Genomic DNA, 13178 nt, shown 5'->3' with positions numbered 1-13178 from the left:
ATGTAAGAACACTAACACCGGTTGTCAAACGGTTGGGGGGGGGGGTTAGACACAAAGACACACATATGTATATAATGGGCTTCTTTCAGTTTCCATCTACCAAATCCATTCACAAGGCATTGGTTGGCCCAAAGCTATTGTAGAAGACACTTGCCCAAGGTGCCATACAGTGGGACTGAACCCAGAAACAAGCTTCTTACCACACAGCCAAGCCTGTGCCTATATATATATATATATATATATATATATATGGGAGATTATACAAAAAATAACAACAGACGAGGACAGGTGGTGTAAATAACAAAAGTATATATTAGTATGACGCTCGGGAATACGGAAAGTCTTTGACGTTTCGAGCTACGCTCTTCAACAGAAAGAATACGGAGACAAGGAGAAAAACACGGAGAAAAAAAATTGAATAGTGTTCAGTCAACGGTCAATCATAATAATGGCCGATCATAACAATGGCTGACTGACCGGAAGTTAGAAATTCTTATTTCAGGAGAGCTAAGAAAGGGGGAGATAACGAACGGTGATCGGGAACGAGGGGCTGTGTGTGGGAGGTAGACTGCTGGTGATCTTGACGTATGTAGTGTGAAAATGGGGGAAGGGAGAAAGGGAGAAAGTAGTTGGTCAGTTGTAGTGTGTGCGTGGTGTGATGCGAGGGTATTGGTGTGGTGTGCGTGGTGTGATGCAAGGGTATTGGTGTGGTGTGATGTGAGGGTGTTGGGAGGTGGGGAAGGCATGGGTGGAGTGTGGGGTAGAGGTAGGGGTATGTGGGTAGGGTGGGGTATGTGGGTAGGGGTGGGTGGTGGGTGTAAGGAATTGGATGGGGTGGAGTGGGAAGGTAGAGTAGGAGTGTGTTGGGGTGTGGTGGGATGAGCTTATGAGGGAGTGTTGACGAGGAGGGAGAAGGGGAAGGTCGATGTAAGAGAGGGGGAAGATGGGTATGGGAGGGGAGAGGAAGAGAGGAGAGAGGGTGGGTATAAGAGAGGGAAGGGGGATTGAGAGAGGGGGAAGGTGGGTATGGGGGGAGAAAGAGGGGAAGGTGGGTATGGGGGGAGAAAGAGAGGAAGAGAAAGAGAGGAAGAGAAAGAGAGTGAGAGAGAGGGAAGAGGGGTATGGGGGGGAAGAAGAAAGGAAGAGAAAGAGAGTGAGAGAGAGGGGAAGAGAGTGAGAGAGTAAGGGTGAGAAATATATATATATATATATATATATATATATATATATATATATATATATATATATATATATATATATATATATATATATATATATAAAAACACAAGTGATAATTTATGGAAATACAATATTGTGAATACTATTAACTTTATTATAATTTTTTTGTGCTCGTTCTTGTACACATCCAACAGTGAGTATGAAAATAGAACTGGACAGATTATTTTGCTTCAAAAAAAAAAAAGAAGAAAAAAACAGCCACCACTGCAAAACCTGTTGTAGATTTTTTTTCTTTTTCATTAAAAAACGAAATAAAAAGAGAAAAATATATGTAATATATTTTTAATAAATTTAAATTTTCTTTTTTTTCATAATAGCTGATATATATATATATATATATATATATATATATATATATGTTTTTTTTTTTAATCAATAACAATTTGTATTATGACAATTTCTAATGAATTTTCTTCTATCAGTAAGTAAATCCTTTGAAAACGAAAGGTAAAAATAAATTGAATAACAAATGATATCTAAGAAGCCATACTTCTTGGATTGTTTAGCTTCAAAAAAAAAAAAAAAAACGCAACATGATTGTAACAGACAAAGAGCCTTGTTATACCTTGAATAACATGGTGGTGGCTTCATCAATCTTATATATATATGAGACAAACAGACAGACAGTTGAAAATCCTTGTAGTAATTTGTACAAAACAATTAAATTAGAACACACACACACCCTTAAATATAAATATTTCCCATAACTGTTTAAGTCAAAATGGAACTGTTCAGACTAGATTTGGTTGGTTGGTTGGTCACTGTTTCAATGCCAGAATTTTTTTTTTTTTTTAAAACAATGTAACTGCAATACAAATTTGATAAAGTATTCTTAAGATTTTATATCAAACCAACCCAGAAATCCAGGCAAGACTAGAACACAACAGGATGAAAACAATTCTATGAGATTTACCTGTAAGCAAAAAATGGTAGCTCCTGTGACTTTTAGATATGAAATTTTATATATAATATTTATATATAATACACTCACACTATTACTTGGAGAAAGAGGGGCTGTATAGGTGAACCTTTAGAGGTCACATCAGTGTCATCTCTCAGGCTGATGACATTGCTGTTGTTGATGGTCAGTTTAATCTGTATTACTACTACTAAGGTGGTGAGCTGGCAGAATCATTAGCACACTGGACAAAATGCTTAGTGGCATTTTGTGTGTTTCTGCATTTGGAGTTCAAATTCCACCAAGGTCGACTTTACCTTTCAGCCGTTCAGGGGTGTCGATAAAATAAGTACCAGTTACACACCTGGTTGATCCTGCCAGTAGTCATATGTATTCATTTTGAGTTGCTCTGTGTTTCTTTCAATTATTTTAAATATAACAAAGAAATTAGTAAAATAACTTAGTTATCATTAAGCTAGTGTTAGGAACAGAAATTGTGACTAACGTTTGGTGGAAGATTTTAATTCGAAACTTATGAAAACAAGACATTTGTACTACAGAGCCAGAGGAGGTTTCAGCCAGTTTGGTAACGAAAGGGTTAAATTACACATGCATTTAATTTTACTTCAAGAGAATATATGAAGCAGAATAAGAAGCTTAATTGAATACAAGGGAGTTGTGCAACTAAGATCCTTTTCTCTCTCCAAGTATTTTACACAAACAACTTAATTTCAGAATAAAACCATCAAGCCAAGTTAGCATCAAAAGATGTGTTTTGTTGAATGTGTTTCTAGTTGTTTAGCTCTAGGTTAATACAGACTGAACTGACCTATGATCAAAAATGTTCCAGTTGTGACCATCCTGTCTTTTTAGGAGTATCATTATCTAGTGTGTTTTTTTTCCTTTAAAGACTGTATAGTGTAATTTGAGGGAGATTTTAACTGCTACTTCTAGTAGGTTGATTGACCATAAAGATAGCCTGATATATCTGATAAAAAATGTTTCGGAGGAAGCTCAATAATAGCTTTTATTATTTACAACCCATAGTTGCAGAGGTTTGATATGTGATAGATATATATATATTTTAGGAATCTTGATACCAAGGATTCTAACAAATATTTCAGCAAGCTTCCTTGTCCCCCAAATAACATATCCAGTCACAACTCAAGAACAGACAAACAGCAATTTCTTCCACATTTTCATTCTCACAGAAACTCAATGAAAGATGTGTGTGTGTATGGCTTTCTGTTCTAAGAGAAGCAAATGTGTGATATTAAGAAAAATAAAACAGAAATAAATCTAAAAATAAATGGTCCCTAGGGAGTCTCTAAAAAATAAAAAAGATATATAAATATCTTTTTCTGATAAAATATTTTCAAGTATTTGCCAACTGCAATGTAATGAATTCTATGAACAAATCACTCCCACCTTTTGAAAAGAGAAACTTGCTGATAAAAGTTTGTTGTTTTTGATTTTATGGTCATTAAACATAAGTTTGTTTCCATAGTGACAGTCAAGCTATTTAATGGTTAATGGCAGTGTTCGTTAATGTCGACCACAATAGCTCTCTTCCAGCCGAAGGCAAAGTAGCCCGCGCCAGCACCAAGCACTACAGAAATACATAACCAAACATTGTAAGTCATAAAGACCAACATGAGGCAGTAGCTGACTGTTACTTGCAAGATATGAAGCCCGGTCTGAATGAGGTGAGAGAAACTGAATATCCAAACCCTAAAAAAACAAAAGAGAAAAAGAAAAAAAGTGAGTTATACAGAAGCTGAAAATAGATTCAAATTTTATACATTTTAATAAAAATAAACATTTAACACTTCTTGGGTCATTATGCCAATAATAGACACGTGCACTGGTTCTATTTCACTTCTTTTTATTACCTTAGCGGAGGTATTGTTTTCATTTACGTTTGTCCATGGACAAGATATCTCATGAACTGATAAGAATTTGGGATTGATCAGGTACTGGACAAGAATTCTGGATTATTTTTCCAGTTTGTTTTATTTAATTTTTGAGAGTGATCAGGTTCATTTTTAGTATTCTTGTTTGTGAGAGCAATCGAGTTTATTTCAGATATTCTCATTTTAAAAATCATCTCCGGCTAATCATTGAGAAGACGGTGTTGCCTTGGTGGAGGTTTGTGCTCTTATTATTATTATTAAACTATTTTGGAGATGTAATTACCAGGCAAAAGAATTGATCTGAGACTGAGTTGAAACTAAAACAATAGTAGCATGGAAGGTACATATTAGCCATTCTAGAACATGCAAAGACTTAACTTCATTTACACATTTTATTATTTGGTGTCAAAAGTTTTCCTTGCACTAACGGCAACCTGGTCACTGATGTAAAATCAAATGGAATCATGTCAGTGACCAAGTTGCAGTTGGTGCAAGGGAACCAATCAGCCAGGTTTGTTAAAACCGTTTTGTTGCCTTTCACCCCCCCCCCCCACATCAAAGGCATGCCCTCTATTCTACATCTGCTTCAAGTGTCTATCTAGGCACACGTCATTGATGAGGTCTTGAGTGGCAAGGAAAGGACTGATGAACCGAGCTGACTGATTGGTCAAACAATCATCACCACCATCATTTAACGTCTGTTTTCCATGCTGGCATGGGTTAGACAGTTTGATCAGAGCTGACAAACCCGAGAACTGCACCAGGCTCTAGTCATCCGTTTTGGCTTAATTTCCACATCTGGATGCCGTTCCTAATGCCAACCACTTTACAGAGTATACTGGGTGTTTTTAATGTGGCACCAGCTCCAGTGGGGTCACCAAATAACTTGTAAAACAAAGATCTCTTAGTTGAGAGAAGTGGCTGTGTGCCAGGCGAGGGACAAGGACAGTTATCTTACTATAGAGGGGATATTTGGTTACGCCAGTGGGGCAAGGAAGAAGAAGGATTACTTGATTTATTAAATGGTTACTTTGTTGATAAAAGAAATGAAATAAAACAGTGCATGTGTTTATTATTAGTATAATAACTGTCCCTAGACATAATGTTTCAACACAGTTCACATCAAGAATTATGTCAACCAAATGCAAAAACAAAATAATTTAACACTTCTTTTTGCACAGAAATTTAACAGAACTTTCTTCACATCTAAGGCATCTATAAAAAAAAAAAGATCTTGGTATATGTGTGTGTGAGATGAGAGAAACAACAGCAATCTTATTCCTTTATCTTTCAAATTGAAGAACATCTTGAATGAGAAAGACAAAAGGAATGTGTGAGAATGGTGAGTGTTTATGATGGAAACACAGTCGGATAATAATCTTTGAATTTTGTATGAAGTATAGGAAGGGAAGCAGAGTGACGATGAGAACAGAGCTAAGTTATGGTTATAACCCTTGGCTATCAGCTAGTCTTGATTAGGTACATGTATAAACAAACTTCTGATCATATTATTTTAAGTATAATGTTACCAGTATGAAATTGTCCTTTACTTTTTGAAGATAGTCTATGTGGCTATTAATAACTCAAATAATAGCCTTGGTTAGGCAGTAAAAATGTAAATTGCTAAGGGAAAATGAAAAAACGCATTTAAATTGTTGAAATATTATTGTTGTAGTTCTTGTCAATCTTTCTTAAGTAAACAACAGGATATATATATATATATCATCATCATCATCATCGTTTAACATCCGCTTTCCATGCTAGCATGGGTTGGACGATTTGACTGAGGACTGGTGAAACCGGATGGCAACACCAGGCTCCAGTCTGATTTGGCAGAGTTTCTACAGCTGGATGCCCTTCCTAACGCCAACCACTCAGAGAGTGTAGTGGGTGCTTTTACGTGTCACCCGCACGAAAACGGCCACGCTCGAAAATCCTACAGGAGCCAGTCAGGCGGTACTGGCAACGGCCACGCTCAAAATGGTGCATTTCATGTGCCACCCGCACAAGAACCAGTCCAGGGGCACTGGCAACGATCTTATTTGGCTTGCCGGGTCTTCTCACGCACAGCACATTTCCAAAGGTCTCGGTCAGTAGTCATCGCCTCGGTGAGGCCCAATGTACGAAGGTCTTGCCTCACCACCTCAGCCCAGGTCTTCCTGGGCCTACCTCTTCCACGGGTTCCCTCAACTGTTAGGGTGTGGCACTTTTTCACGCAGCTATCCTCCTCCATTCTCACCACATGTCCATACCAGCGCAATCGTCTCTCTTGCACGCCACAACTGATGCTTCTAATGTTCAGCTTTTCTCTCAAGATACTTACACTCTGACGGGTATTCACATTGACATTACACATCCAACGGAGCATACTGGCTTCATTCCTTGCGAGCTTACGTATGTCCTCAGCAGTTACAGCCCATGTTTCACTGCCATGTAGCATGGTTGTTCGTACGCATGCGTCATACAGTCTACCTTTTACTCTGAGTGAGAGTCCCTTTGTCGCCAGCAGGGGTAAGAGCTCTCTAAACTTTGCCCAGGCTATTCTTATTCTAGCAGCTACACTTTCAGCGCACCCACCCCCACTACTAACTTGGTCGCCCAGATAGCGGAAGCTATCGACTACCTCTAGTTTTTCACCCTGGAATGAGATAGAAGTTGTTTCCTGTTTGTTTACAGTCTTTATTGCACCTGAACATCTGCCACAAACAAAAACTAACTTGCTAGTTAACCTGCCTTTGATGTTGCTGCACCTGTTATATGTCCATAGCTTGCACTGGGTACATCTTATAGAGTTACTACCTACTCCTTTTCTACATACTGAGCAGGGCCATCTACCTGAAGGGGTTTGTGTTTTATCTACCTTCCTACTTATTAGGATTTTGGTTTTAGCTAGGTTGACTCTAAGGCCCTTCAATTCTAGACCTTGCTTCCACACCTGAAACTTCTCCTCTAGTTCTGATAGTGACTCCGCAATTAGGGCAAGGTCATCAGCATAGAGGAGCTCCCAGGGGCAACCTGTCTTGAACTCCTCTGTGATTGCCTGGAGGACTATGGTAAATAAGAGGGGGCTGAGGACGGAACCTTGGTGGACCCCTACCTCTACCCGGAATTCATTGCTGTACTCATTTCCAACCCTCACCTTACTGGCAGCATCTCTGTACATGGCTCGCACAGCTCTCACTAACCATTCTTCTATCCCAAGTTTCCTCATTGACCATCAGATAAGGGATCGGGGGACCCTGTCAAAGGCTTTCTCCATGTCAACGAAAGCCAGGTACAGAGGTTTATCCTTAGCTAGGTATTTCTCCTGCAACTGTCTCACTAGAAATAAGGCATCAGTAGTGCTTTTACCTGGCACGAACCCAAACTGCATCTCATCTAAATTGATTCGCTCCCTAATTAGTTGGGCTATGACCCTCTCTGTAACTTTCATAACCTGATCTAACAGCTTGATGCCTCTGTAATTATTTGTATTATATATATACATACATATCATACACACACACACATATATAATAATAATCCATTCTACTACAGGCACAAGGCCTGAAATTTGTGTGACTAGTCAATTACATCAACCCCAGTGTTTCACTGGTATTTAATTTATCAACCCTGAAAGAATGAAAGGCAGAGTTGACCTCGGCACAATTTGAACTCAGGATGTATCAGGAGATGAAATACCGCTAACGATTCTGCTAGCTCGCCACCTAAAATAATAGTAATAATAATAATGATAATCCTTTCTACTACATGCACAAGGTCTGCAAAGGAGGAGAGGGGTATAGTCGATCACATGGACCCCAGTATATGACTGGTACTTAATTTATTGACCCCAAAAGGATGAAAGGCAAAGTCGACATTGGCAGAATTTGAGCTCAGAACATAGAGGCAGACAGAATACCATTAAGCATTTCACCTGGCGTGCTAACGATTCTGCCTTAATAATAATAATAATAATAATAATAATAATAGTTTCAAATTTTGGCTCAAGGCCAGCTATTTCAGGGGGAAGAGTAAGTCGATTACATTGATATCAGTGCTTGTTTAGTACTTATTTCATTGACCTCGAAAGGATGAAAAGGCAGTTCACCGTAGCATAATTTGAACTCAGATCATAAAGATGGGTGAAATGCTGCTAAGTGTTTTGTCTGGTGTCTTAACGATTCTGCCAGCTTACTACCTTAATAACCCTTTCTACTATAGGCACATGGGGTGAAATTTGGGGGAGGTGAGGACTAGTTGATTACATCAACCCGGGGTTACACACGGGACAAACAGATTAAGTTAATTATGTCGACATCAGTGTGTAACTGGTATTTATTTAATCGAACCCGAAAGGATGAAAGGTAAAGTCGACCTTAGTGGAATTTGAACTCAGAACGTAACAGCAGACGAAATACCACTAAGCATTTCGCACCGGCATGCTAACGTTTCTGCCAGCTCGCTGCCTTAATAATAATGATAATAATAATAATATAGAAGTCAAGAAATAGGAAGTGTATTGTGTCTAATGAAACGACATAAGGTTTTTAACTCTGATACCTACACGTACTGAGAGAGTCCTTGACAAGATCAATGTCAAGATAAGGGAGAAATTATGATAAAGAAAAGCTAAATTGGTTGAGAATTTGATATTACAGTAGGAGAGTATTATACTGGAAGAGTCAGGGAAAATGAACAGCTGAAGCAAGTGTTAAAGCAGAGTTTGAAATCTGAATAATGATGAGGAGGAGGAGGGAGTGTTCGAAACAAAAGAAAAAAACTAAACAAAAAAAAAAAAAGGAAGAAAACTGATTAGTTTTCAAAACCTTTGCTGAAGCAGAGTTTTGGAATTCACAAGTCATAATCAGTTTGTATTTCATCATCATCTTTTGAATGTACACTTTTCTGTGCTTGCATGGGTCAAATGGAGTTTATTGAGGTAGATCTTCTATGGCTGGATGCTCTTCCTGTCACTAACCCTCACTCGTTTCCAAGTGAGGTAAGACACATTCTCGCAGGATATTGCAAATGAATGACACAATTTGTATGACAGTGATACTAATTTATAATTATTATGTGATGACAAAACAAGGGAGATATAAACACACACACACACACACACACTTGGAGTGGTTGGCATTAAGAAGGGCACCCAGCTGTAGAAACTATGCCAAACCAGACCGGAAGCTGGTGCAGTTCTCTAGCTTGCCAGTTCCAGTCAAATTGTCTAACCCATTCCAGCATGGAAAGTAGACACTAAATGATGATAATGATATATATGTATAGGCGCAGGTATCGTTGTATGGTAAGATGTTTGCTTCCCAACCACATGGTTCCGGATTCAGACCCACTGCATGACACCTTGAGCAAGTGTCTTCTACTATAACCTTGGACCAACCAAAGCCTTGTGAGTGGCTTTGGTAGACAGAAACTGAAAGAAGCCTGTCATATATATACAGATCTGAAAAATTAGGATGTATAAACGAGAGGCAAAGAATTGATTGCCTCGTGTTTATATATTTTAGTCTTAGGTGTACCTGTTGAAAACGATTTCACCTGGCAAATTATCTTATTTGCTAAACTAATGTCAGAAACCAATTTGGTCCAGGAGAAAAGATGGTAAAAGTTTTTATTTTTCATTTCGTTCCTTTCGGGATTTTATCCCTAATTTTGTGGTTCTAGAACCTAACTGTTCTTTCTAGGGTAAGGAATCTCATGAGTGGATTCCTCTTATGTGTGTGTCGTAGAACTTCGAACATTGCTCTGGTCTCTGAGAAAAGCTGTCTTGTAGTAGATGTTCCTCATTTGGCTGCCTAGCGCCTTCTCTCTCCCTGTCTTGTTGACCACTGAATTTATAAGAATCGTGGCAGCTAGAAGGACAGACATACTGCAGCAGAGTTTGTACCTGAATAGGTCAGCTCCTGTCCATTTGAACTTCGCCTGACATGGCTGAGGTCATAGGTCAAAAGGAGATGATCAATCACTTTTTGACAGGACAAAGAAAACCTGTTTTCGCGCCTGTTGATCATGGTGGTTTGGACGACCGAGAATTCTTAGATTCAGTTTCGAATCTAGGCTTGGAGAAGGAAGTGTTAATTTTTACATATATAATTAAGTATCTAAGTCTTTTCCTGTGTATAACTGCAACAAAAAATATATAAACAATTACATCTTCAATGCATATTGCTGGTAAGGAAACCATATTTCATTATTTAACCACAATATACTACTAAATATATTAAAGCCTTTATAAGTCAATACTGTGTTAGCAGTGCAAACTCCTGAAATATGCACATACACTCATTACCTAGTTTTCTATCTTCGATGACATTGTTTACATGGACATATTCATATACAAAACATTCTAACTTTCGGTGATGGCTCTAATTTCTATAGTAAATCTGTAGAGGTAACTTTAAAACACACACACACATATATGTGTGTGAAGAGCTTTTTTTCAGTTTCCATCTACCAAATCTACTTGCAAAACTTTAGTCAACTCAGAGCTACAGTAAAAGACACTTGCCTAAGGTGCTAGGCAGTGGGACTGAACCCAAACCTATGAGACAGGGAAGCAAACTTCTTACCACACAGCTATGCTGGCACCAGTTCAATACAGATCTATATTCTATATTTTGTTAATGAAATATTTTTAAATCAACAAAATCTAAAATTAGTGAGACTAACAACAGAATACTGACTAGCTCCAGTTAATTATTAACTCTTTTAAGACCAAACTCACCTAAGACCAACCTTCTCTGATACAAACTTTCTGTTTTAAATTGATCTAAATTTAAATCTATCATCAACCCAAGCCTGTTTCCAAGCAAGATAATATTTTCCCATGACCAGACAAGTTTTTCACAGAAGACTGAAAATGGACAACCCTGTTTGCATGACAAAGATGCTGACCTTCAACCATCACATGATGTCTAGACAAAAGTACACACACACACAAATATATGATGGGCTTCTTTCAGTTTCTGTCTATCAAATCCATTCACAAGGCTTTGGTCAGCCTGGGACTATAGAAAAAGACACTTGCCCCAAGTGCTACATAATTGGACTAGACCCAAGCCCACTTGGCTTGGAAGCAAGTTCCTCAAACCACACACCTGTGCCCGCACCTATATGGTAAAAAAAAGGGTTAAAACATCACCTTTAAAGGAGAACCTCAGCTAACAAGGAACACTGAGGGTAATTGAAGTGAAAAGGGATTTAGGAGACTACAGACATTGGAGAATGTATAAAAGCGAGATTAATATGTAGGTGTTGTATGCATGGCTGGTATATATAAGGGAGATGACAAGTTAGCTTTTGTATGTATTGCAAATGGCCAATATATAACAGATAAATAACAACATCATGTATGTAATAAAGTGAATAAACATTATCTGATGTAGAAATACACAAAATGTAGAGACAATACATAAATTTCAAAGACACTGATAAAATAGGTACTCAGGTTGATTTGCTTGACTAAACCTTCCAATGCAGTGCCCCAGTATGGCTGCAGTCCAATGACTGAAACCAGTAAAAGATAGTGACAATTACTGACAAGTTTCACAGTAAGAGACTCCTTTGACAGTGGAACCACAGAGTGAAACCTATATGTAATTATCATCCTATCATCATTATCATCATCATTTAATGTCTATTTTCCATACTGGCATGGGTTGCATGGTTTGAGAGGATTTGGTAAGGGATCAGGCTTCATCATGTTCCAGTATCGGCCTTGCCATGGTTTCTACTCCTGGATACCCTTCCTAATGCCAACCATTTTATAATGAGTGCTGGGTCCTTTCTTTCTTTTGCCGCCAGCATTAGTTAAGTTACCAAGTCCCTAATAAGACAGGGAAAAGAACAAGAAATGGAAAAATGGGAAACGTCCCCTCAGCAAAATGAGAGGAGTATTTGAGAGGGCAGAGAGGTGGTTTTATGCCAGTCACTGGTGGTGGTGGTGGGGCTTAAAGTATGACAGACAGATAAGCGCAGGTGTCCTGTGATAGTGAAGATACATGGCTACATCTCATTATATGAGAGGGGGGGGAGTAGTTGGGAAAGAAAGTAAGTTTGTAGCTATATATATATATATATATAGCGGCTATCGGACGCCGACGAAGGGAAATAACCCTGAAATCCGGATCCGTCCGTGCTGCAGATGTTGGTGAGAGGGATAACTACCCTTGGCAAACAGGACACAGTCGTGTGTCGATAAGCCAGCTGGAGGAGATGTCCTCCTGGGGCTAAAAGCAACAGTAACATCCACCCCTAGGGGTCAGCCACACTTAAGTGGCAATATACTACACTATATATATATATATATATATATATATATATATATATATATATATATATATATATATATATAATTGAGATTCAGTTGAATTAGGTACTTAAGTTGAAACACCAAAAATTAGTGTGGCATTATCTGTACGACTCAAAATAAGGAACAGGGTATCAAGTGGTGATGCAGTACGATCGTTTCAAGGGGCTCCATTTAACTGAACAATGCAATCATTACATCAATTTTGCATTGTTCAATTAAATGAAGCCGTTTGAAACGGCCGCACTACATCACTTCTGGAGATCTTGTTGCTTATTTTGATATATATATATATATATATATATATATATATATATATATATATATATATATATATATATATTATATACACACATTTATGAATTTGTGTTGCAAGATTCATGATGTGAAACCGTGTGTTGAAACAGTTATTGTTGCATTTTAGGATGGCCATTTTCCACCCCACCCTTTTTTTTTACCAAATAAACACATGCACTATATATTTGTTCTTCACTCGTTTATTACTGTTCTTATTTTAACTCGTGTCCATTGTCTGGAAACCTTTCAGAATGGACTAAGCAAAGCAGGAGCACACGCACAGACAGAAAGTGTTGCTGAAGAGGTCACAGATGCGTTACGAAAGATTTCTAGACAATAGACATGAGCTAAAATAAGAACAGTGATAAACGAATGAAGAAAAAATACATAGTGCATATGTTTATTAGGCAAAAAAAAAACAACCATCCCAAAATACAATAATATATATACATGTATACATACATATATATATATATATATACACACACACATATATATCTGTTTTCCTACGTGTTCATTCTGT

General features: G+C 38.0%; 1 protein-coding gene across 10 annotated transcripts in view; it reads right to left on the bottom strand.

Moving 5' to 3' along the window:
• Nucleotides 1-1505: 1505 nt before the first annotated feature.
• The window catches only part of LOC106877847 (high affinity copper uptake protein 1), a 120603-nt gene continuing 108930 nt past the window's right edge, over nt 1506-13178 (bottom strand). For 8 of the 10 annotated variants that reach the window (XM_089363992.1, XM_089363984.1, XM_089363962.1 and 5 more), the window contains one exon: nt 1506-3868. In XM_089363992.1, the coding sequence (XP_089220118.1) occupies nt 3667-3868 (202 nt within the window). In that variant the 3' untranslated portion in view covers nt 1506-3666. The remainder of the gene's footprint in view (nt 3869-13178) is intronic. The other 2 variants (XM_089363979.1, XM_089363972.1) reach the window with 1 other exon arrangement.

Source organism: Octopus bimaculoides, chromosome 1 (assembly GCF_046866305.1).
Source record: "Octopus bimaculoides isolate indiv1 chromosome 1, ASM4686630v1, whole genome shotgun sequence".
In the NCBI taxonomy this organism is placed as follows: Eukaryota; Metazoa; Mollusca; class Cephalopoda; order Octopoda; family Octopodidae; genus Octopus; species Octopus bimaculoides.
The sequence above is the reverse complement of the archived record's forward strand: the minus strand, read 5'-3'. Positions and strand labels throughout refer to the sequence as shown.